Source organism: Hyperoodon ampullatus, assembly GCF_949752795.1.
Source record: "Hyperoodon ampullatus genome assembly, chromosome: 9".
Taxonomy (NCBI): domain Eukaryota; kingdom Metazoa; phylum Chordata; class Mammalia; order Artiodactyla; family Ziphiidae; genus Hyperoodon; species Hyperoodon ampullatus.
In genome coordinates, this window is record NC_136922.1 from 22469683 (window position 1) to 22495772 (window position 26090).

Here is a 26090-nt window from a genome sequence, read left to right on the forward strand (position 1 = left end):
ATGGAGGAAGAGGGCAAGAAGGGCAAGAAGGTGAGCCTGCGGGGCGCGTCCTCCAGAAGGCCGGGTGGGGGGCGGGCTGGACCCCAGACCGAGGCAGGCGGAAGGCGGAGGGGCTGGGGTTCGGGGGGCGAGGGGAAGACGGGAGGGTCCCCCGGGGCCGCCCGTCGGTCTGCCGGTGCGGGGCGTGGGAAAGCCTGGCTTGGGGAGGTCCGTGGAGGGGAGTTCTGATTTGGGAGGTTCGGCTTGGGGAGGCTAGGCGTGGGGAGGTCCGGGACAGGAGTCTGGTGGGACTCCAGCGTGGAGAGGTCCCGGGCGGGAGTCCGGCGTAGGGAGGCCCGGCAAGGGGAGTTCCGAGGTGGGAGTCCGGCGAGGGGAGGCCCCAGGTTGGAAGTCTGGCGTGGGGAGGCCCGGGGGCGCACACTGTTGGAGGTGAGCGTGGCGGGCAGACCGGGGCCCCCGGGTGGACGGCGCACGGTCAGGCCCGGGACAGGGTCGCTGGAGTCGGTCTCCGCGCGATGGAGTAGGAGGCGAGCCCCTGGACAATGGGGTTAGGTGGTCCTTTGCCGGCCGGGCGCGCGGGGGAGGAAGGAGCCACGCCTTTCCGCCCCTTCCGGTCAGTGACTCTCCCCCAAACCCAGGCTCTGCACATGGCCTTCCCCGCGGGTCAGTGACCAGGGGCTGCAGAGGAGCTGGACCCCGTTATGGACCAGAAAGTTTTCCAGGGTTAGCATCTTGAGAAAATGGGGTGTAAGATTAATGTAGAAACATTTGCTGCTTAGTTGACTTCAATATTGGGGTACCAAGTAGAAGCAAAAACTTCATGGTACAGCCCGTTCACGGTCCGGTCCGGCCGGCGCGGGCTGAGTAATACCAGCTGAGTGATTTCAGTGACGTTACATTTGGCAGTTGGATTTAGGACACAGTTCAAGAGGCTCCTTAGTCTTTGTAATTTTTAAAATGTGGCTTTAATTACAAGCTACAGTAATTGATAAAGAAACTCAGCATTTTAAGGAGACAAATAACCATGTGAGATAAGCTATCATTAAAATGTAGAATGGATTTCAATGAAATCCATTTCAAATAGAGGCTTTATAATCGAAGTGTCTTACCTGTTATTTTCGTTTTAATGAATGTGAGTGCACTTTTATGTGCAAGTTTAAAACAGACCTTGATAAATCCTCTGATCTGCTCTTCAGAGCCAGCTGTGTCCTTCAGTTGACGATTACTCATCACAAGGTGTCCCATTTTACAAAGGTATTTGAAATGAAGTGTAGCCAGGTGGTCTTCGGGGGATTGTGCAGTGCTTCTTCTGTCACTTTCTTTATTCATTGTTTTGTTAGGTTATTAATACACATGTGTAATTTAAGTGCAGTATCAGTTGCAGTTACCTACAAAGATGGTTTAAGTCTGGAAAACAGCTCAAGAAAGTGATTCAGCCTGCAAGCATTAGACCACAGAGGGATGCTGCCCACCAAAAAGGGGGAAAGCTGAGTTCAGTGTTTCTACCAAAGCTGGTAGATGCCTTCACAAGAAATGTAGTCAGTTGCATCCTTTCCTGTCACAGATAAGCAGGTGGGCCAGGGCCCTTATAGGAGAAGCCCTGTCACCAGTGCTCTTGGCTGCCAGCATTCTGTAGATAAGCTGGCTCAGTCCTAGCAGAGGACCAATCCTAGCCACACGGTATCTTCCACAATCAGTCCAAATGATGCCTGCTAAGGAGAGTTATTCCCTTCAAGTGGCTACTAGCCTATCTGATGGGGAGGGATGAGAATGAATTTTTCCCAGAACTTTCAACCAGCTCTGGAAGAAACATTTGAACATTCAGCATATTGAGTGAGACAGAGAAGTGGTAAGACATTCCTGAGCTTTTGGAATAGAACCAGTACATCTCTCAAGAATTTTATAGTGGGGGCAATGGAAAGATTCAGCCATAGAGAAGATTAATACATTTCATTGTCTCTATTAGAGGAGATAACCAGTTAATTCCACAGTTGCCTAAGCCAGGAGGTTTGTGTTTTCTGTGTACTCTGCCGCTGCCGTATCTCATTTTCCTACAGGCAGGCTAGACAGAGAGCTCTGGGGCATAGATTTCTATCCAGGCCACGACTTAGCACACTTTACCTCTTGCTCTCAGCCAATCACAAGCCAGTAGAACCTTCCTGCTCTTCTCCCCCATTCAATGTGAGGTCACCTCCAACTCAGTCAATTTGATGCTTAAGTTGTTCTCATTATCGTAAATTAACTAGAGCTATCGATTTTAAAACTTACACACAAATTCAAGTTGAAGCGGCGAGTAATGACTTAATAGTTTTATGAAAGTACCATTTGGACATTTAAATTCTCTTTCCAAGTTAGCTTCCTCAAAAAGTGCAGATTTAAGCCTTTAAAAATGTAGATCGATAGGCTCTTCAGGTCTTCAGATGCTTGTCTTGGTGTTCTGTCAAGCAGTTATTCAGGCTTGTTCTAACGTGGCCTATTTCCTCAGGACAGGACTCATCGAGCTGCCAGAGAACCAGTAGACCAGAGTGGATTTCATATAAAGTGCACAGGTACAGCCCTGTCCTTTCTCAGGCTACCTTGGCACATACGATGAGGGTGACAGGAGCCAGTAATGTCCCGTGGAAGGTGCTGGGTGATGGGGTGTGGGAGGAGCTGATGAGGAGATGGGGAGGTCTGGGGTATGGACGTGTGGACAGAGAAGTCCACTAGCTGCCAGAGGCCTGGGACCTGGGGAGTAGGAATGACCATGGAGGTCACTCTCCTGCCTGAACATCCCCAGAGTGACTGGTACCTTTCAGGCCACCATTCCTGCTTGGGGGTTTGGAGAATGAGGCTTCCTCCTTACAGAGCAGACCCAAGTTCCATGCATTTTGATACTCTTCTGTTAGGATGTAATTCCTTTTTGTAGGAAGCTTAGGTGTACACTTGAGTTGGATTATGTGCATTTTTATAAAAACACTTGACTCAGATGCGGATCACAGCCTTTGCGAAGACACAGTTGTGGGAAGTCACCCTTGGCCCTCAGCCTTGTTCAGGTCCCGGTTTCTGCTGCTTCTGCTGCTCTCGGGGCATAGGTCGCACCACAGGTAGCCATGATTTCAGCCTGAACAAAGTTAAATAGTTTTACATTGGTCGTTTTATTTGTATTCTTTAAATGAAAAAAAACAAAGGTTATAAAGTACCCTAGAAATGTAGGACTTGGTGTAAATGATAATGAGGCATTATTATTAATTTTGTTGGGTGTAATATTTGTAATGTTTTGTCAAGTTCTGATCTGATAGACATATACACTGGGGTATTTATAGGTGAAACAATATGATTTTGGAGATTTGCTTTACTCAGACTAGAAAAAAAGGGGGAGATAGCTGAATGCTTTGGCAGTGGTTATTCATTATTCATTATTCTGCTTACTTTTGTGAATTTTTGAAGTTTCCGTAAGAAAAGAGGGGAGAAAAAAATTCCTCTAGGTTATGGGTCCCCAGTTATCAGCCCATGTACTTGCCAAATCATCCCTTAGCTAGTGTCTGTGAGGAAGTGGGAGTTTGAGCTAGACCAGCCCTCAGGCAGCCATACCTTCTCTACAGGTATGTGTGCATATGTGTAAGTATTTGTATAGCTGAAATGAAAGTTTAAAGAAATGATTATTACTACAAGCAGTGCACTCTGATTTTTTTATTCTGTTCTTTTTTTGTTTTTTGTTTTTTTTAAACTGTTGGTCATGACCTACTAAATTGCTTTTATAACTATATTGATTCTGTAGGTGTCACAGCCATAATATAGGTTAACAAAGTGAATTTGGGCCCCTACACCTTGTTTTCTTTCCTCTCGGATAGTTGTCACAGTGATTCTTCGGTGGCAGTGTTGCACCCTGGGGTGAGGAGGCCGGAAGACCACTGCAGGAGGTATCTGGTGGAGACCAGACGTCAGGCCGTCAGTAGATGAGTCCAGAATAACTGGCAAACATGAGGCTCATTCCTCTTCTGGTTTGGAGAATTACCGTTTACATAGTATCATGTATTTATTAATTTTCTGCATTAGGAACTGTAAATTCCCTGGTCTTCTTCAGTCAGATTGATAACCCACTGATCCTGATAATTTAGGTTCAGAAAGCACATCAGAATCTTCTAGTACTTTTCTGTTTCTGCTCTGAGCATCGTTTGAGAGGAAGACTTTTTTTTTTTTTTTTTTTGCGGTACGCGGGCCTTTCACTGTTGTGGCCTCTCCCGTTGCGGAGCACAGGCTCCGGACCTGCAGGCTCAGCGGCCATGGCTCACGGGCCCAGCCACTCTGCGGCATGTGGGATCTTCCCGGACCGAGGCACGAACCCATGTCCCCTACATTGGCAGGCGGACTCTCAGCCACTGCGCCCCGAGGGAAGCCCTGAGAGGAAGACGTTTTTATGACCAATAGTACTGCAATAGGGGGCTGCTCTGGAATGGGAAGGGCTGTCAGTGTTCTGCCCTATGAGGTCAAGGACAAGTGCCTTCTGTACCCAGTAGATTTGGTCACTGCAGTTACTGTTAGTCTTTTATTTCTTCATTTCTGTCAGCAAGAATGACCCACCTGCTCCATCCTCATCACCACTCTGTGGTGTGATGCAGTTAAGTACTGTAGATTTAGCCGATTGGTGTGAAATCATCCTATTTATTTATTTGGGTGCCTGTTACATGCTTAGTACAGTGAGAAGGGCTGAGGCCATCTCATTTTATTTGGAGAGTAAGCTGCTCACACCATGTTAGAGAATGAGAGAAGGCCCGTGCCCTCATATCAGGAGAGACAGGTAGGCATCAGCCTTTTCCACCTGGGAGACCATGCATGTGATGTACAGAAGCAGGCCAGGTGGGGACTGAGGCCCTGAAGTGCTGGGAGGGCTTGGAGCCCAGGGTGTGTGTGTGTGTGTAGGGTTGGTTTTGGTCCCGGGTGCAGCTGAAGCCATTGGAGGTTTTCATTCATTGCTTTAAGAACTGTTCATTGGCACTGACTGTGCGCCAGGTGCAGATGCTGGGGAGACAGATGAGGTCTGTGGCCACAGAGCTTGAAGCGGAGCTTAGAGGACAGACGAGGATGGATCTTAGGAAGTGTGATTTGATAAGAGTGAATAAGGAAACCTTTTTGTTATGAAGACATCAAGTACAAGTGTAGAGAAAATCTTCTAATGCAGATTCAAATGCCACAATGTCAAATATCATCAATGCATGGGCAGGTTGTTTCAGGTACACTTTTTCCTCATCCACTCCTGCTCCCCAGGTGTTATGGGCTGAACTATGCCCCGTGCCCCCAACTCATATGTTGAAGCCCTGACCGCCCCCAGCACCTCAGAATGGGTCTGCATTTGGAGATAGGGCATTTAAAGAGGTGATGAAGGATAAGTGAGGTTGGGCTTCCCTGGTGGCACAGTGGTTAAGAATCCGCCTGCCAATGCAAGGGACACGGGTTCAAGCCCTGGCCTGGGAAGATCCCACATGCCGTGGAGCAACTAAGCCTGTGCGCCACAACTACTGAGCCTGTGCGCCACAACTACTGAGCCCGCGTGCCACAACTACTGAAGCCTGTGCGCCTAGAGCCTGTGCTCCGCAACAAGAGAAGCCACTGCAATGAGAAGCCTGTGCACTGCAACAAAGAGTAGCCCCCTGCTTGCTGCAACTAGAGAAAGCCTGCATGCAGACCCAGTACAGCCAAAAATAAATAAATAAATAAATTTATTTAAAAAAAAAAAAATGGGTAAGTGAGGTCACTAGGGTGGGCCCTAATCCCATATGACTGATGTCCTTATAAGAAGAGGAAGTTTGGACAAAGAAACACCGGGGATGTGCATCCAGTAGAAAGATGATGTGAAGATCAGGGAGAAGATGGCTGTTTCCAAACTGAGGAAGCGCCCTCAGGAGAAACCAGCCCTGCTGACCCCTTGGTCTCGGACACCCAGCCTCCGGGACTGCGAGAGAATAAATAACTGTTGTTGAAGCTGCCAGGTCTGTGGTGCTTTGTTCAGGCAGATTAAGGCAGTGGGTTATTTTGAAGCATACCCTAGACATCATGCTGATGTGACAAGAGTCTAATGCAGTCAGTCCTCTGCTAGGACTGGTTCGGTGGGACCTGGTCTCATTCTAGCCTGGAGGTTCTGAGGACCTGGTCTCCACTGTCGCCCTAGACGTGGATGAGCTACTCAGAGTGGCGGGACCACCTGCATGTGCTCTGTGTGGGCCGCAAACCACACACTCAGTGTGGTCATGTGACCTAGGGTCTGTAGCAGGGGATTGGGCTGAGCCACATTTGCCCAGCCTCCGTGCCATTGTCCTGCCCCGTGTTCTTTGTGGGCACTTTGACTGCTCCGTTCGCCCTTTCTTATCCCTCAGTCCAAGGCCAGTGGCCGTTCTTCAGATGTGACACTCAGCATTAATGGTTATGCAGTTGCGACAGAGTTTAGATTTGGATTTGTCGATTTAGTAGAAATAAAAAGGACATTTTTTCTTAGCTGTGTGCTGGTCCCAAAAATGTTACAGGTTTTCCTCTGAAGTGTGCCTGAACAGTAGCAGTTTTCTGCTGGATTGCATTAAGAATTAGGGCATTTGATCACAGGCATTAGATGTGTTCAGTGCCATGAAAAGAAATCCTCTTTAATGAGTGCAGTAGGAAGTTGGAATTTGGGCTTTTGTTTGAGGCTTAGGATGGCGAACTGCGGTGTGTATCTTGTAACCCAGGAGGCGGAAAGAATATTTGAATTCTGAAAGTGAGAAAAATGGTCAGTCTGACCCTGTTGTGTTACGTGGTGTGGGAGATGCTGGCTCACCTGTGTTGTTACTTGTGACTCTGAGAAGAAGAAACTTTTATTTGTTTGAATCTTTATTATTCATTCTATAGTTTGAAATGACATGCAGTTTTTTCCCCAGATCTCTAATATGCTTCCTGTGTGTCGTTACCATTAACTCTACAGTCAGGTGTGGTTTAGAATATTCCATTTTCCCCTTGCCGTTTACACGATGGGGATACAGTTTTATTAGTTTAAGGCCTTGGACAGACCTACGTGTCAAGTATGTTATCCTACTTGTCAATGTCAGGAAATGTTCTGGGTCAGACTGTGTCTAAGTGTTTTATTACTGCAGGTAGAGGTGTCGCTCTAAATAGCTCTTACATTTTATGTTCTGAAACATGCATAGTAGCTGAAGCAGACCTGCCCATGGTACATCCAATGTCAGACCTATTTCAGGCTGTGTTCTAAGCCTCCACATAGAACATGTGCATCTTCAGTGCCACTTCTCGGAAGAGGAGTCTACAGCCACAGTCTGCTTCCTCCGCCCCCCCATGCCCCAAGCATTTTATTATGAAAAGTTTTGAATACACCAAAGTTGGAAGAATTTTATGGCAAATACCCATATACCCACTGCCTAGATTCTACCATTAACGTTTGGTATATTTGTTTTATCTCATGTCTACCCATCTCTTCATCCTTCTACCTATCGGGTAGAAGGATGGGTCTATCCTTCTACCAATGGGTCTATCCATCGACCCATTTTATTTTTCTGATGCATTTCAAAGTAAATTGCAGACATCAGTTCACTTTGATCTAAACACTTCAGCATGCGTATCATTAACTAGAGTTCAGTATTTGTTTACAGTTTTCTTTCGCTGTAAAATTTATGGTGAAATGGACACATCTTAAATGTGCATTAGCTCAATTTTGACAAAAGCGTACACCTGTGTAACCCAAACCCCCTGCCAAGAAATAGACCATAATCCTCAATCAGAAAGGTCCCTTCCTGCCTCTTAGGAAGTCCCTTTCCCAGGCAACCACTGTTCTGTATTTCCACTATAGATTATTGCTGTTTGGATTAATTTCCAATATACATTAGTGCTGTCTGAATTAGTTTTATCTGCTCTAGAACTTGATACAAATGGATTCACACAGTCCACTTGTGTGCAGAACCTCTTTACTCAGCATAATGTTTTTGAGATCCATCCATAATGTTGTGTGTATCAGATATTACTGGGTAGTCATCTATGGTACGTATGTACCACGATTTGTTTATCTGTCACCTCTTGTCGGACATTTGGGTTCTTTTTAGTTTTGTATTATAATGAAAAGCTGCTGTGAACATCTGTGAATGACCCATTGTGTGGACATATGTTATCATTTCTTTTGGACAATAACTAGTAACGGAATTGCCCAGTTACATAGGAACTATATATTTAACTTTGTAAAACACTGCCAAACTGTTTCCCACTGAATTTTTGTATGCTAATTCTGTCAGTTATTGAGAAGGGGGGTGTTAAAGTCTCCAGTTACTGTTTTAGATTTGCTTGTTTCTCCCTGTAGTTCAGCTCATTTTGGCTTTGTGTATTTTTTTAAAATAAATTTATTTATTTTTTAAATTTATTTTTGGCTGCGTTGGGTCTTTGTTGCTGCACGTGGGCTTTCTCTAGTTGTGTTGAGCGGGGGCTGCTCTTCGTTCCGGTGCACGGGCTTCTCACTGCGGTGGCTTCTCTTGTTGCGGAGCATGGGCTCTAGGCTTGTGGGCTTCAATAGTTGTGGCTCACGGGCTCTAGAGCACAGGCTCAGTAGTTGTAGCACGTGGGCTGAGTAGTTGTGGCTCGCGGGCTTTAGAGCGCAGGCTCAGTAATTGTGGCACGTGGGCTCAGTAGTTGTGGCTCGCGGGCTCTAGAGCGCAGGCTCAGTAGTTGTGGCACGTGGGCTCAGTAGTTGTGGCTCGCGGGCTCCAGAGCGCAGGCTCAGTAGTTGTGGTGCACGGGCTTAGTTGCTCCACGGCATGTGGGATCTTCCCAGACCAGGTCTCGAACCTGTGTCCCCTGCACTGTCAGGCAGATTCTTAACCGCTGCGCCACCAGGGAAGCCCCCCAGTACTCTCTGAGTTCTTGCTTACGTTTGCCACAACAAGATGCTCCAGGTTCATCTGATACTTTCTTGTCCAGCCCTGAGCTTGACGTTTGTCCAAGGAGCACTGGTTGCGCTTGGTGGAAATGATATTTAGCAACCAAGATCTGGTCAGTAGATGTGCTTATTGCTACTGGGGTGCTATTACTTCTGCATCCTAGAGTTCATAACCCTGATTGGTGAGAAAGTTATTCTGATACAATCTACTCCTCTCTTTTGCAAATAGGAACCTCTTCGGTGTTATTTTTTCTTGACAGTATTTTCTGGAGCTCTTTCATTATGGGTATGTAGTTTCTTTATTCTTTTTTAGAGCTGAATGGCATTTTCTCCTGTGGATTAATATAATTCATTTAAACAGTAGCCTGTTTATGGACTTTTAGGTTGTCATTTTGCTCTAACAAAAAATGCAGATATTAGCTTTCTACCAACCTTTCACATGTGTGTAAATGTATTTATAGGATTAATTCCTGAAAATGCAATTATCAGGAAAGCATACGTACATGTGTAATTTTATAGATATTGACACATTGTTCCCCATAGTGATTGTTCCAGGTTTTCTTTTTCTTTATTTTTAAAAAAAATATATTTGTTTATTTGGCTGCTCGGGGTCTTAGTTGTGGCATGCGGCATCTTTAGTTGTGGCATGTGGGATCTTTAGTTGTGGCACGTGGGATCTAGTTCCCTGACCAGGGATCGAACCCAGGCCCTCTGCACTGGGAGTGTGGAAGAGTCTTAGACACTGGACCACTAGGGAAGTTCCTAGTTTTTATTCTTAACGGCAATTTATGATGTTTTTTTAATTTATTTAATAAATTTATTTATTTATTTATTTATTTATTTATGGCTGTATTGGGTCTTCGTTTCTGTGTGAGGGCTTTCTCTAGTTGTGGCAAGTGGGGGCCGCTCTTCATCACGGTGTGCGGGCCTCTCACTGTCATGGCCTCTCTTGTTGCGGAGCACAGGCTCCAGACGCGCAGGCTCAGCAGTTGTGGCTCACGGGCCCAGTTGCTCCGCGGCATGTGGGATCTTCCCAGGCCAGGGCTCGAACCCGTATCCCCTGCATTGGCAGGCAGATTCTCAACCACTGCGCCACCAGGGAAGCCCTATGATGTTTTTTAATATCTTGTTTTTTAATATCTTTGCCCACATGGCATGTTTCCAAGCTGTTGAATATTTGCCAAGCTGGTAGATGAAAATGGCATTTGCTAATAATTTTGGATTTTATTTTCCAAAGTGCACTTAAAAGTTGGTTTTTAAAAAATTAATTAATTAATTAATTAATTAATTAATTTTTGGCTGCATTGGGTCTTTGTTGCTGTGTGCGGGCTTTCTCTAGTTGTGGTGAGCGGGGGCTACTCTTTGTTGCAGTGCGCAGGCTTCTCATTGTCGTGGCTTCTCTTGTTGCGGAGCATGGGCTCTAGGCACGCAGGTTTCAGTAGTTATAGCACGTGGGCTCAGTAGTTGTGGCGCACGGGCTTAGTTGCTCTGTGGCATGTGGGATCTTCCCGGACCAGGGCTCGAACCCATGTCCCATGCATTGGCAGGCGGATTCTTAACCACTGCGCCACCAGGGAAGTCCTGGTGCTTTCTGTTGGTTTTATTTATTCACTTATCCATTTTCTTTGATTCCCCAGTCCTCACTCTTTCATGCCTCTCCTTCATTGGCAACCATCCTTAACCTATTTGATGCAGGTCCTTTTGTTTGTGTGCCCTTGTAAAATGTTTATTCTTTTAATGTGTGGTGTTTTTGTTTGTTTGTTTTCTTTCTTTTGTGATATGCGAGCCTCTCACTGCTGTGGCCTCTCCCATTGCAGAGCACAGGCTCCAGACGCGCAGGCTCAGCGGCCATGGCTCACGGGCCTAGCTGCTCCGCGGCATGTGGGATCTTCCCGGACCGGGGCATGAACCTGTGTCCCCTGCATCGGCAGGCGGACTCTCAACCACTGCGCCACCAGGGAAGCCCTGATGTGTGTTTTTAAGAATCTTTTTATTTTGAAATAATTTCAAACTTAAGAGAAATTTCAAAACTGGCCCAGGAACTCCCACTAATTCCTTAGCAGAATTAGCGCTGAGGTGGTGGCCTCTATGGAGGTGGAGTTGCATTTGCACTGCCCATCCCTTACGCTCAGCAGGTGCTCGGTGTCCGTGTACGCATCTCCTGTGTTGCTTCCATCACATTCCTGACTACGTGCTCACCAAGGATGCGGATAGGTTTCCAAAGCCCGTCCTCTTGGCTGCACCAGTCTCTTCTGGTCGCCCATCACCAGGGGGTCAGGCTCTAGTGGAGATGCTTGTTGGCTTTGCCCATGGCAGCGCTTCCTTTGTGGGTGCTTACGTGGGGTCCATGAAGATTCGATGCATGGATAGGTTGTCACATCTGTCCTGCAGCCGGGAACCTGGATGTTTGCCCCTTGGTCAGTGTGTCCAGTGCGTTGGACTGTGGGACACTCATGATCAGTCATGCAGGCAGCTGCAGCCTTCCATGGATCATGCACCTCAGAAGTGAGGCAGGCTTTACCCTCCGTGACCTGGGTCCAGTCTGGTGGGCGAGGCTCTACCTGAGTCAGCAGTGTGGGTTAGGTAGTGGACCTTGCTTCCTCTGGGCCCAGACCACGTGCAGCCTCCTGTTTATGGAAGTGCATGGGTTTTACCTTTAAGTGGAGGTGTTCTTTCTGTTGGGCATGTCTGGGCCGGGTCTCACCTTATGAGAATGCAGTTGGGAGAGAACTTGTTCGAATTGTGGTCGAGCTGTCATCATTTTTCCTTCAGTGAGTGTTCCTCCCCATCCCATTCCCACCTTGGGTGCTCCTGTCCTTACAGGAGAAGCGCCTTCTGTATCCCAAGGGGCCATCAGGGATTGGCATCCTCTCTGTTAGTGGCTGTGGGGTCAGAGTGTGACGTGCTGTCCGTGAGGCTGTCCAGATGGCCCACAGGTGACCCGGGGAAGCCAGGCCTTGGGCTTTGCTCTCCTCATGACCTGCCCCTTTAGACAGAGGTGGGTGGGTGGCACGTAACCCTCGCAGGTGGTTCTCTCTGGGAGCCATCAGTCTGCTGCGACTCCCACAAGAGTGAAGTCCCACCATCACTTGGCCGGTGCTGGCTGGGCAGCGATGGAGAGTTCAGGCAGTAAAGTCTGCTGTTCACTTTGCCAGGTGTAGGCAGACTGACTTGTTTTCTTCCCAGAGGACACAGCTTTCTTTCAGAAGGCACTGGTGGTGTCTGAGATGGCACATGGGGAGCCATCAGTGGCAGCAGCATATTCAGGCCCGGTTGCCATGCCGGGTGGTATGGGGACAGCGGCCCTGCTGTTTGAGGGCTCCATGCACCAGTGGCTTCTATTACCCTGACTGGGTGGAACCTCGGGCCCAGACATGGATTCAGTAGTGCGTCTTGGCCCCTTTAGGGGTGGCAGCACCTCTTGCCGTGCATTTGGCAAAACTTGCCGTGCAGGGTCACCTACACCAGCCTCCAGGCCCTCCCACCAGTGCCTCTGTAGCTTCTCGCCCAGTTACACGGGCCGATGGAAACAGCTGGTGCAGCTCAAATGCAGAAACCACAGTCAGCGTTCAAGTCAACAACACAGGAATATGTGGGGCCTGGGGGTCCTCGTCCTCCTCCCCACGTACCCCAGCTCCCCAGTTCCCGCACCCCAGGCTGGGCTCTTGTATCAGTTGCCGTCTCCTCCCGCCCAGTTGCTCTACAGCCCCTCCAGCCAGCTTGGCTTTTCCCTTCGTCCTGTTGGAACGCCAGCGTATAATAGAAGATCCTGTTTACGATTACAAGTACCTACCTTAGGGTTAAAATGAACAGAAATATCCAAAATCTCTATAAGAAAAACTCCTGCAACACACAAACATGGACTTGAAGAAGTGGAAGACACCTGTGTTCGGGTGGGATAGTGGCATCATGACTGTGTCTGCTCTCCCTGAATTAATTTTTTTTTTTTTTTTTTTGCGGTATGCGGGCCTCTCACTGCTGTGGCCTCTCCCGTTGCGGAGCACAGGCTCCTGACGCGCAGGCTCAGCGGCCGTGGCTCATGGGCCCAGCCGCTCCGCGGCATGAGGGATCTTCCCGGACCGGGGCACGAACCCGTGTCCCCTGCATCGGCAGGCGGAATCTCAACTGCTGCGCCACCAGGGAAGCCCCTGAATTAATTTTTAACGTGATCCCAATAACAATACCGTCAGGCTTCTTAATGGAGTGAGACCACTTGACTTAAAGCTCATTTTTTGTTACGAACAAGCAAGGACAATCTCTGAAGAAGAAGAACAATGAGGGAACAACCCCAGATCGGGTCGTGCTGTGTCGCCCCCGATTGAAGCGGTGGGGTTGTCCCGGGGTGAGCTGCAGGAACAGAGGAGAAAATACAGAAACAGACCGCCCTCCATGGGGAAACTTGAGTGCCAGTAAAATGGTGGTTCATAGCAGTGGGGACATCTGAGTAATGGGTGATATTGGGGTAACTGGACAAACGTGTGGAAAAGGATGAAATCAGATCCATCCTTCCTAGTGTACACAAGGGTGAACAACAGGTGGTTCAGAGATTTAAATAAAAGCAAAAATAATGAAGCCATAGAGGTACTAGGCAAAAACATGGGTGAATCCTTCAATGATCTGGGAGATGAGGAAACTTTTTTTTTTTTTTTTTTTTTTGCCGCATCGCGTGGCTTGTGGGATCTTAGTTTTCCGACCGGGGATCAAACCCGGGCCCTCAGCAGTGAAAGCATGGAGTTTTAATCACTGGACCACCAGGGAATTCCTGAGGAAAGTTTCTTAACTATTATTCAAAATTCAGAGCAAGGAGGGGAAAGACCAGATCTGACAACATAAACATAAACAAAGTAAAAAGACAACAAATTGAGAAAAAAATATTTACAACTTATAAAACAAAAAGTAAATATCCCATATATAAGGTGCTTCTAAAAATAGGGAAGACAAAGGCTGAGGACCTGAGAGGAAAAAACAAGTCAAGAGATGGGAACAGACAGTTCACTGAAAAAGAAACTCAAATGGCTTTTAAATGTGTGAAAAGGCAACTCAGACTCTTGCATAATAAGAGAAATGCAAATTAAGAGCACACTGAGCTACCTTTTCTCACCTTTCAGGCCAGCAGACCATCCCTACTTGGTCGGGCATGAGGAACCGGCCAGCATAGCTCCTGACAGGGCATAAGGGGCTATGTCTGGCTGAACTCTGGTTCCGTGACTGACCCAGCATCCCACTTCCCGAAACCTCCCCCAAGGAAACATTGGCAAAAACACGAGGCAGTTTGTGCACCAGGCTGTTCATTTTGGCCTCATTCCATCCCTGGGGTGCAGGCTCGCTAAACCGTGCTGCAGCCTCACAGCGGGCCAGGGTGGGAGGGTGAAGCGTGGAGCCCTATCTTAGATGATTATCTAGAGGGGAGGGGCTCACCTCTCAGCATGGGCCTTGTGAGTTTGGATTACAATTGAATCCAAACATTAAAAAAAAAAATTACTTAAAAAGATCAAAAGCAAAGGATTAGTAAAAATGGCAAAAACAAACAAAAGACATAACCCCACAGAAAAGAGTTATTTCAGGTAATGAAATCATAGAAATTCGACAGCAGGCCGGCAGTGGGACATGCACTAAGGACAAGAAAAGCAACAAAAAAACTTGAAGCAAATTGTTTTCAGTAATCATTTTATTAGTAACAATACTGGTATTATTGTCACTGTTCCGTATGTTTTAGGATGAAGTGGAGCTGTAGTTACATTAACAACATGACACACTGGCTTTCACCGTAGGAGGAGTGGGTGGGTGCAGATAATACCAAAGTATGTGATCAATAACCCTGTCATCCTACTTTGGATTGGAAATACCACTGTGAATTCATGAGGTTTTTCTCTTAAACACAAAGTGCTTATTTCCTCACTCTCTCTGGTGCCAAGTCCCAGGCGCAGTGAACGCCCTCGGTGAGTGGTAGTGGGCCTGAAACAGCACTTTTCTCTAGAAGCAGCAGTGGCCAATTCCAGGTCTGAGGAGCCCTCAGCAGCTGCCAGGGTCCACTGAAGAGGCCGCCGCTGGCCGGGGCGGGACAATTGGATCGTCCATAAGATGATGACTAATGGATTGTTTAGCTCCGGCGATTCCAAGGAAGCAGCATTGCTGAAGAGGAAGGATGATGCATTTAACTTGACTTTTCTGAATGATCTGTACCTCAGGGTGACCAAGTAGTCGAGGTGGGAAAAGGTCTCTTTATGTAAATGTTTCCACTAATAAATGATGAAGGAATTGTGGAACCAGACTGTTGAAAAATATCCAACTGTGAGACAAAGGGGCCAGGCCACAGCCGTCAGTGACAGGTCACTGCCCAATATTATGTGCCCCCTGATGGAAGCATTCTTTTTTTTTTTTTTTTTTTTTTTTTTTTTTTTTTTTTTTTTGCGGTACGCGGGCTTCTCACTGCTGTGGCCTCTCCCGTTGCGGAGCACAGGCTCCGGATGCGCAGGCTCAGCGGCCATGGCTCACGGGCCCAGCCGCTCCGCGGCATGTGGGATCTTCCCAGACCGGGGCACGAACCCACATCCCCTGCATCGGCAGGCGGACTCGCAACCACTGCGCCACCAGGGAAGCCCGGAAGCATTCTTGAAAAAACATCACACTTGAGTTAAATAAAGCCTCACGATCTAACCACTGGTCTACAAGAAATGCAGGGGCTGAGAAGCATCCTCAAAGTTCTGACAGAGATACAGCCTGAAGGAGCCAGAAAGTGGGATATTATACAGGACAACCTGCCCTGGCTATTTAACAAATGCATCAAGAGACTTAAGAATTGTGTCGGCTCAGGGCAGTCTATTGATGGACCTGATTTGCATCTTGATTTGAACAAACTATTAAAAAAAAAAAAGTGAGTCTGTTGGTGAAAAATTTGAACACCAATTGGATAGTTGAAGATTAAAAAAAATTCCTGTCAAGTTTTAAAGCAAAATAATGCCACTGTGGCTGTTTTTTAATCTTTATTATTATTTTTTAATTTTTAAAGAAATTTATTTATTTATTTATTTTTGGCTGCATGGGGTCTTTGTTGCTGCACGGGGCTTTCTCTAGTTGTGGGGAGCGGGGACTACTTTTCGTTGCGGTGCATGGGCTTCTCATTGCGGTGGCTTCTCTTGTCGCAGAGCACGGGCTCTAGGCGGTGGGCTTCAGTAGTTGTGGCACGTGGGCTCAGTAGTTGTGGCTCACAGGCTCTAGAGCGCAGGCTCAGTAGTCGTGGCGCACGGGCTTAGTTGCTCCGCGGCATTGGTATCTTCCCGGACCAGGGCTCGAACCCGTGTCCCCTGCGTTGGCAGGCGGATTCTTAACCACTGCACCACCAAGGAAGTCCCAATATTTTCTTATTTTTCATCTTTCGCTTTATGTTCTAGGATAGAGTTGGCAAGTTTTTAATGTAAAGGACCAGATAGTAAATGTTTTAGGCTTTATGGGCCAAGAGGTAACATTCAGGGTTTTAAGTAGGTATCACATCAGAAGAGAGAAAACAAATTTCCACATTTTCATTGATGAAATTCAAAGTATGATCATCACTAAGTACAATTTTTTTGTGACTCAATCCTAATAGGAATGGAATTCTTTTGGGGGCGCTAACATTTTGCTTAATTGGGGTTCAGAGTTAGTGCTGTCGATCATCAAGTTGATTGGAATGTTCATTTGTAAAAGTGCCACCGTATTCCAGGTCACTAATTTGGCTTTCAGTTACACCCATTTTATTATTCAGCCCTTCTATTGAACTCTTTATTCTGGCGATCATATATGTAATTTCTAAGATACCTTTCTTGTTTGCTCTGTCTGTCTCTGTCTCTCTCTCTTGGCTGTATTTGTGGATGCTGTTCTCCTCAAATGCCTCTAAACCCTCTAGAATTTAAGCCCCCATCCAGTCTCTCCTTTGCCCCCTGTGCTCCCTGCCCTTTCTCTTCCATGCTGACCCTGTTAATCATTGTATCTGTGAAAGCAGGACAGGTTGGCTTGTATGTGCAGCTGGTGGGCTTCCTTTCGTTTCCTGTGTTTCCCCGGGAGGGGCAGCTCTGGGACTTTGGAAGGGTGGGCTGTGTGTTGCATGCAGGGGGACCTGATGGGGAGCAGGCAGTGGACTCAGGCCCCACAGTCACCAAGATACGTCCTGGGGGCTGCTCCACCTCCTGAGGCCTCTGAATCTCACTCCTGGTTCCCTTTCCCTCAGGGCTACCTGATCCTGCTCTGCAGGGGCAGCTTTTAGAAAGAAGGAGGAAGCGGAGTCCAGACAGTACCCACGGTGCCCTGTGTGTCTAAAGAGATAAAGGGATAGTCCAGTCAATACCAGATGTTTATTCACACAAATCTAGTGCAGTACTCCTTACCCGGTTTACTGTGCTTTCTACATCTGCGGCATGTGTAGTAACTGAGGCATGAAATTATTGGTCTGAACCAGTCTTTTCTGAATCAAGAAATACTAAACTTTGTTACAGTTTCAATTGAACCATATGAAATAGCCATTTTTATGGGCAGAGAACTGTTGAAAATTAACACTTTGATCAAATCAAATCTAATATTAATCTAATATTAATAAATCTAATGTCAGTAAAATTGTATTATATTTGTTATGTTTTGAGCTGTGAATATGGTCACTCTAAATCATCACTCTAATTAACCAGAACAGTTAATTAAGTAGCCTCTCCTATTTGCAGCCATTCTGGAACATCTAGAGAGTGTAAGGGTCTTCAACGTCAACAAACCCAACTTCTCCTTTTCAGGATCAGATTTGACCCTGAAGAAGTTAAAGTGAGCTTGCTCAAGGACATACTCTTTAGTTTCAAAGTTGCATCTCAAACGCAGGAGTCCTGGAGGCAGGTAGAGGCTTTTGTAGGCTGACGGTCATGGAGAAGGTGTGCTCTGCACAGGCCCCCTGGACTGCTGTGCCCTGAAGCAGGCAACAGCCGGCCGGAAACAGCCAGGTCGGTGGGTCCCACCACACAGGTGACAACGCACGTCGGGAGGGGGAGCCCCAGCAGTGCTCTCAGCTTGCTTGCTTACTCTTTCTAACTTTGTCGTTTGGATTTGCAGAATGGTCGGACTTGCAAAACAATGTCCTTCAACTGACTACACAGTATTGGCTAGAAATGTGGGGAGGCCACCCATGGGCTCTGCGTACTAGAGGTAGTAAGGAAGATGCACTGGTTTAGTAAGAAGATGGGCTGGTTTAGTAAGAAGATGCACTGGTTTAATAAGTCTGTGCACTGGTTTAGTAAGAAGATGCACTGGTTTAGTAAGTCTGTGCACTGGTTTAGTAAGAAGATGGGCTGGCTTAGTAAGAATATGGGCTGGTTTAGTAAGAAGATGTGCTGATTTAATTAGAAGATGTGCTGGTTCATTAAGAAGATGGGCTGGTTTGCTAAGAAGATCTGCTGACTTGGTAAGAAGATGGGCTGGTTTAGTAAGAAGATGGGCTGGTTTAGTAAGAAGACGTGTTGGTTTAATTAGAAGATGTGCTGGTTCAGTAAGATGTGGAGGTTTAGTTAGAAGATGTGCTGGTTCAGTAAGGAGGTGTGCAAGCTTAATTAGAAGATGGGCTGGTTCAGTAAGGAGATGCGGAGGTTTAGGTAGAAGACGTGCTGGTTTAGTATGAAGATGTGTGGGTTTACTTTACGTCTTTTCGTGCATGCAGCCTGTTTGGATTTTGCCAGCAGTTTTAGGGTGTTGCCTGCCTGAAACTTTTTTTAAAAACTGTAAACAGCTTCAGTGGGGTTTGCAGAAGGAAGCTGTGGTTTCTGGTCTTCCTGTTCATTCACATGTTTTTTTCAGAGGGAGGGCTAACATCTGACCATATTTTTCAACAAGCTCAGAAGTGAACAGAGGAGAATGCACAGTAACTGTCGGCAGAGGGGGAGGAAGCAGAATTCCTCCAGAGAAATTCCTCCTCACGCAGCCTTTCCAGCGGGGTGGTCCATGGAGAGCGAGGTAGGTGCAAACCCAGCGTGGAAAGAGCCATCTAGGATGACTGTTTGGGTCTTGTGACCTTTGCTTTGGGAAGGTGGGGTGGAGGGTTCCTGCTGGCTTCCGGGTCTGAGAACGGGCAGCCCTAGTGGCCAGCGAAGTGAGCAAGATGAGGAGCTGTTTGTAGGTTGCTGGGTTCGTCCATCTTCACTTAAGGAGTCAGAGGCTGCGGATGTCAGGGCTGCTGAGGAAGAGTGACGTTCATGTAGATTTGTAGTCAGGACCCAAGGTCTGAGTTGGAAAATGATTTAGGGAAGAGGTCAAAAAAGAGCACGCTCACAGTGCAGACTCGCGCCTGGAATTTCACCCGGGACGCCTGAGGCAGGAGGAGGGGCGCCGCGTGCCCGGCAGGAGTGGCCTCGGCCGCCGTGTGGACGGTCAGGCGCAGTGTGTGTCACCGGAGCAGACCGCTGCAGTGGGGGAGGTCAGGTTCACGCCTAGTCCTGAGATGGGGAACTTGAGGTCTGTAGGAGGTCCTGGGGCGCGGGCTGTGTCGTACTCCTTATTTGGGCCTCTGCGGCACCTAAGAAAGGCTCTTTTTCTGTTGGTAGGCGCTTAAGTGCTTAACTTTCTTTTTAAAAAGATAGTGAATCTGTTGACTTGCGTTACAGGGAGTTGGAGTTAAGATAGGCAACATTGAGATGCAGTTTTAAACAGTGGTGCTTATAGGAGAGGATTTGTCGGGGTGCCTCGTGCACCTGGGCAGGGGTGAATCTGGGGAGTAGCCGCTGCCTTGCCCAGCTGGACAGTTGGACAGTGGCTCTGCCCAGCCCACGCTTTGGCCTGGATGTCTCTCCCTGGTGTTGTCCCGCAGCCCTCCAGAGCCTGATCCCCGCCGAGCAGTCCCCCTCTCTCTCCCTCAGCAGAAGGGGCCCTGGGGCAGGGAAGGGGGTCCCTCGAGGTGCAGCCCCAGTGCCGGGTACATGCCAAGTGCCCATTAGACGTTTGCTGAATGCCGAACTGAAGGACCCCAGGGCATTGCACTTGAAGCCTTTGTTCTGGGGCAGTCTTGTGTTATTAACTAAAGGAGTAGGTAAGGGTGCCTGAACACCATACTGAGGCATTCGAGGTGCCCAGTGCGTATTTCCTTCCTTCACTGCCACACGCTTTCTCTAGAACGCGCTGGGCTGAGCGTTGTGCACATGGAGTGACTTGGTGTATGTCACCTTATTATTCACTTTGGTCCGCAAGTAGAGGCCACTGTCCCGTGAGCAGTTGTGCTGGTTCCTTCAGCACACGCATTTCTTATTGTAAATTAATAAACAGACACTCTGACGGAGAAGTTAGCCTCTGTGAATTTGTTTAGGAGATGCAGTTACTCGGAGCCTGGTCACCCCAAGTGAGATGCTAAGTCAGGCTTTAATCTAACAATACCCAAGGCCAGCCTGGCCCCTGCTCCCTCCTCTAGGAAAGCGCTAAGTGGGCCAGAGTTTGTGTGTGTGTGTGTGTGTGTGTTGAAGAGCTGCATTTGAGGTTTCCAACTTCAAAAGTTGTTTCAAGCATAAGATGGAACGTATATTGGAAGAATACTGTAAGCCTCTAGGGATCACTTCTGAGGCAGTTCAGAAGTTCTGCTCAGTTCTAGGAAGCAGCGTGTGTTCCGTGTGAGAAGTCTGCAGATGCCGGACAGCGCCGCCGGGGCCCCGCATCCCCTCCCTGGATCTGTGCCTCGGACCCTCGGCTGGTTCCTTCAACACTCAGGGCCCCCGTTTCTTCACGAGAGATTCGGGCACAGGTGGATGCCGGGTGGCACTCGGTGCCAGGGCTCCATTCACGAAGAGAACCCGTGCTTGGCATTGTGCTCCTTCCAGGGGCTAAATTGCTCCTTTTGTCTTTTGGGGTCAAAGATGGCAAGATCATTTCGGTGATGATGAACATGGGCGCTCAGTGAAAATACCTGTTGAGTGAAGGATGAACAATTGCACGGGTTAAAACCACTTTTTAAAACTCTGTATTGATTTGGAGGCTATTCCAGTGAATTAAAGAATCCACAGTCGTTTAATGGAATCCTGATTCTGTGCATCAGAATATTCTTTTTCTAAAATTAATTAATTAATTAATTAATTTTTGGCTGCGTTGGGTCTTTGTTGCTGCACGTGGGCTTTCCCTAGTTGTGGCGAGTGGGGGCTACTCTTTCTTGTGGTGCGTGGGCTTCTCACTGTGGTGGCTTCTCTTGCTGCGGAGCATGGGCTCTAGGCACGTGGGCTTCAGTAGTTGTGGCACGTGGGCTCAGTAATTGTGGCTCGCGGGCTCTAGAGCGCAGGCTCAGTAGTTGTGGCGCACGGGCTTAGTTGCTCCGCGGCATGTGGGATCTTCCTGGACCAGGGCTCGAACCCGTGTCCCCTGCATTGGCAGGTATATTCTTAACCCCGCTGCACCACCAGGGAAGTCCCAGAATATTCTTAATTGTTCTCAGTTTATTTTTTTCAAGCAGAACTTTCTTTTACATTTTCATGTTTAAAAGCAACATAGGCTCCAAAATCCTGAGGTGCCCTCTTGTTCATTGTGTTTCTGGAAAAGCTGAGGGGCCCCCACTGTGCCTGCCATCCCCCAGCTCCCAGCCGTGTCTACTTTCCAGCTCCTGCAGCGGGAGTGGGGCGCGCACCTCCTGTGTCACACGCCTGCTGTCCTCGGGTGGAGCAGCCGCCCCCGTTCTGCGCTGAAACAGGGCGAGGCGACAGAGGAAAGCTGCAGGTTTGCTGGGGTGCATCTCTTTACATAATGGTTTCAATATTCCACTTTCTAGGGAGGCTCATCCACCGGTTGAACTTATTTGGGATGTTAAAAAAAAGCACATGATGCCTGGGGTATGCAACACTGAGGACTGAGGTAGGGAAGCTGTGTCTGATGCCAAGTTCATGCTTGGCCAGGTGGTCTCGTGTGCAGCCTGGGTTCTGGGGCGGCTCCTCTCGCCTCCGCCAGCCTGTGAGCAGTGGAGGGCAGGCGCCATTATTCGTCACGGGGCCTCACGGGGCCGTGCCTTGTTGCCAGGGTAGCTCCTTTAAAAACAGGGCATTTGGGCCCTAAAGTACACCTTCGAGGCACCTGGCTGGCAGTTCTCATCATGGATTCAGTCCCTGTTCATCTGCTCTGGGCTTATCTCCCCCTGCTCGATGGTGACCACCTTGAGGGTGGGAATTCCGTCTCACCCCCCCACAGGGCCTTCCTTCCTGATGCTGGCTGGCACAGGCATCCCCTGTAGGGTGCTGACTCCCAAGAGGTAAAGGCAGCAGAAGGCGGAGTGGGGCTCAGCATAGGGAAAGCTGATCCTTGAGCAGTAGGAGGCGTCTGCAGTGGGCGTCCTGGTTTCCTTGTGCAGGGGCCAGACATGAGGCATATGGGCTGGCGGAGGGTCTCTCCTTAAGGTGGGTTGCAGGACTCGGGCTCTGGGTCCTTGCCACACAGACTGATTCTGTGTGCGGACTGTGACTTTACGACCCGTCCCTCAACAGTAAAATAACGGCATGGGTTGCATGTGGTCTGTGGACCTGGCGATTTGGCACGGGCTTCTTGGTAAGAGGCTGACCTTGGCAAACCCCTCGTCTCAGAACTGGTTTCCTGTTGCTCCCAGGTGTAGAGGGGTAGCGAGGTAGAGCAGCAAACAGGTCGAGCTGGGCTGTTGTCGTGCGCCGTCAGGCCCAGGATCAACCGTGGGCTGCGCCCGTGCTGGTTATGATTTGGGAGAGTGAACTTTGTGAGGTTACCAGGTAGACATGGTGTAGGGACAGAGGTTTACTCCGGCCACTTTGGGACGTTGCACCGCGCATCTCAGTACTTGCACAGCCCTGGGGCAGTGCCTTGCGCGTCACAGGGGCTCGGAGGTTCTCAGTGCAGATACACAGTCCAGCAGAACAGGACCGAAGAGGCGTCTGTGTGCCCTTGACCGCCTCGGACGCCAGCCAGCGTGGCAGTCACGGTTCAGGGCCGGGCCTGACCTGCCTGCGTCACGCTGGCGAAACGTGATGTTTACGTTACTCAGCTCTCAGTGTCAACTTTACCCTCGGTGCTTGTCTGGCGAATGGCGGGTGACAGTGTCCCACCGTTTGCACGTGAGTCCTACATCGTGGTCACCTGGTCCAGACCCCCCCGCCCCCGGATTTCACCTGAAATGCCTCACCCTCTCTTCCACTCCCCGAATCTGTGCTGGGGCCGACAGCTCCTGTGGGATGGAGGAGAAAGAAGCCTGAGCAGGCCCGGGGGCGGGCTGTCTGAGGGCTGGGATCAGCCGTCTCGGGCTCCTCCAAGGAGCCGCCTCTCTCCTCTGTAGTTCATCTGAGACGGTGGAGATGATGCTCTCCTTATGATGGTGGGCTTGATTATCTTGTCTCCCTTAACCTTTCGTGCTGTTATCTTGTCTCAGCTTAAGTGTAAGCAGTTGTAGGCAGGAACTGTACTCATCCTTCAAAAACAAAATCTTACGGATGATTTCAAATGTAAACAGGAGCAGAGAGAAGTAAACGAAGCCCCACACGCACGTCCTCTAGCTTTGATCCTCCCCAGCCCCGAGGGTCTCACATCAGCATTATTCCCCCAGCCCCCCATGCAGCACGAAGTGCTGAGGGGCTGCAGTGGGATGGGCAGTGGGAACTTGGTGGGTGTCCAGCGCGAGGAGGGGCGCTCCGGTAGTAGTTGTGGTGGATCAGTGGGGTAAAAGGCAGCTATCCAAGGCCAGGTGCTCAGGGATAAGGAGTGCAAGCCGAGAAGCAGAGGAGGAAAGCCGGGCTCCGGCTGTAGAAGGAGCAGGAGGAATGCTGGGGTCCACGTGGCTAAGGGCATGTTTTGTGTGGGGCGGGCCCTGCAGGACCTCCTGGAGACCCACGAGGCCTCACCTGCCTTTGTGAGGGAGTTAGGGCCCCTCTCCATCCTCCATCTGTGAGATTGACGGGCTGCCGAGGCGCCTCACAGGCATAGTTTTGGGTGGGATATGGCATGTGGCTGAATTTCCCCCTTGCAGAGGAGAAACAGGAACAAGAGCTTTTGGTACGTGTTTGGTGACATAGGCATTTGTTTCTTGTAAGTGTTGGTCAGAGCTAGGCCTGCCCTAGGTCCCGGCCGCTGTCTGGCGTTGGGTCCTGCCCAGGCAGGCGAGCTGCAGAATCACAGACAAGACGATGGAAGGTGACTTCTCGGTTTGGTGTGGGTCACCACCTTTGGGTTTCGCTGCTGTGTTCGGTGATGTTTCCCTGCCCAGGCTGCACATTGGCATCTTGTGTTCTCTGGTTTTACGTTCCTTTGCGTGACTGGAGGCGGTCACCTTTGGCCTCTGTGTGCAGGTGCCCAGTGCTCATGCCTGACTCTCTGAACATCTGTGCCCACGGAGGGCCTGGAGGGCTCTTACAGACCTGCAGGGAGGGAATCCTGGGCCTTTTCCTGGGGCCCGCAGGCGAGGTTGACTTTATTCTCCCCGCTGTCCCTGGCTCTCCCTCTGCAGGTTTACTTTGATCGCAGGGTTGGCCTCCAGGCCCCTCTAGACACTGACCACGGGGTGAGGCCACCCAGGTGCTGGTCAGCGCCCTGAGCCCCCGAGGCCCCGGCGGAGGGAGGGGAAAGCAGAGCGCGTGCTGCGTTCCTACGGGAGAGGGAAGAGGCGGGCCTCGCGGCCGTCGAGCTGAGTTTCCTGTTGATGCCACAGCCCTGGCCGCGCCTCCCCGCCTTCTCCGAGGACCCTGCAGGGAAGTGACCCAGCGGACCCGGGAGATCACTTGAGAGCAACGCTGCATTTTTGTCTCTGAGGGAACCTCCCCCTTCCTGCCCCTTCGCGCCTCCTGAGTTTACTCACCTTGAGAATTGGCCCTTGACCTTGTAAGTGTCCATGATCATGGGCCAGCCCCTCGGTGCCCGAGGCAGCACTGGGCCCGGCCCACCCCGGCTGGCAGTAGCCGGCCCGTCTGCACGGGGACCGTGATGGTGCTTCTGGCCACTTCCGCTTGTTAGCCATGGGTACAGCGCAAAGCCTTTGTGAATAATGAACTCCAATCATTGCCGTTTCTGCCTGCAGCCTGGAATTGTGTCGCCGTTTAAACGAGTATTCCTAAAAGGTGAAAAGAGTAGAGATAAGAAAGCCCATGAGAAGGTGACAGAGAGGCGCCCTCTGCACACTGTGGTGCTGTCCCTGCCTGAGCGCGTCGAGCCCGACAGACTGCTGAGCGACTATATCGAGAAGGAGGTGAAGGTAAGTCCACGGCCGCAGGACCCGCCTGCCCGTCGCCAGCAAAGGCCCCCTGATGCACTAAACGCCGCGGTTCTGGGACCCGTCCCCACTCACACCTCGGGTGACTCTCACCCGGTGGTGCCCCTGCGGTGGTGTGTCCGATAACTGGGTGCCCAAACCCCAGGTCTCTGTCTTCTGGCCCCATTTCTGGCTTTCTCTCCAGTAGCAAGCTGCCTCCTTTCTTGTAAAGGCTGGCCGTGTGTTTTGGTTCTTTGGTCAAGGCTGAGAGCTAATCCGTGTGCCGTTGTCACAGCCTAGGACACGGACCCCTGAACCCTGTCAAAGCCCGTGCCCACTTGTGGGTAAACATGACGCGCACTAGTGTATCGTCAGCGCTTCCCCTAAACACTACATGAAAAGAAATGAATAAAACTGCGCAGTCAGAGAGAATGGGAAGGGGGACTGTGGTGATGAGAGAGGCCCATGAACTTGCAGAGGGAGCCGACGAAGGTTGGGTGACGAGTTCACAGAGCCCACGGAGCTGGACCTGTGTCCCTCAGAGGACGCAGAGCTGTCCAGCTGGACCCGGGGGCTGGGGGGGCGTGAAGCACAGTGTGGGCTTTTTGGAGGGGTTTGCTCTCACCTGCCACAGGGGGAGGTGGGAGGTCTCCCTGGTAGAGACATGACACTAGGGGGGCTTTAGACGTGGGGACACCTGGCCCGGAGGAGGGTGGGGAGAGACCCAGTGCGAAGATGAGCAGATTAAGTCAAAGCCTGTGTCCGGAGCGGTGAGAATTGCCCACCCCCTGTCCCTCAAGCTTCCAGATAGGCCTGCAACCAGGCCTCTCCCACAAGGGGATCCTCGGAGGGGTGCTTTCATGTGGAAGCCACGCAACCCGCAGAAGTGCTGCCTCGAATGACGCTGGGGTGACCCCCCAGCCGGCCTGAGAGAAGCTGACAGTCTGCACCTCTGCCCGTGCACGCGGCCTCTTTCGTGGGCAGTCAGGGAGACGTGCACGTTTGAGGAAGACGTTTAATCTAAAGATAGAGCCCAGGACAAAC

The 26090-nt window shown here is 49.7% G+C and overlaps 1 protein-coding gene across 1 annotated transcript in view; it reads left to right on the forward strand.

The window, feature by feature from the left end:
- The window catches only part of CCM2 (CCM2 scaffold protein), a gene marked incomplete at its 5' end in the record, with an annotated part of 55107 nt that continues 29017 nt past the window's right edge, over nucleotides 1-26090 (forward strand). Inside the window, 4 exon segments of the mRNA XM_079711783.1 lie at nucleotides 1-30; nucleotides 18686-18694; nucleotides 18698-18841; nucleotides 24876-25049. Coding sequence (XP_079567909.1) covers nucleotides 1-30; nucleotides 18686-18694; nucleotides 18698-18841; nucleotides 24876-25049 — 357 coding nt within the window.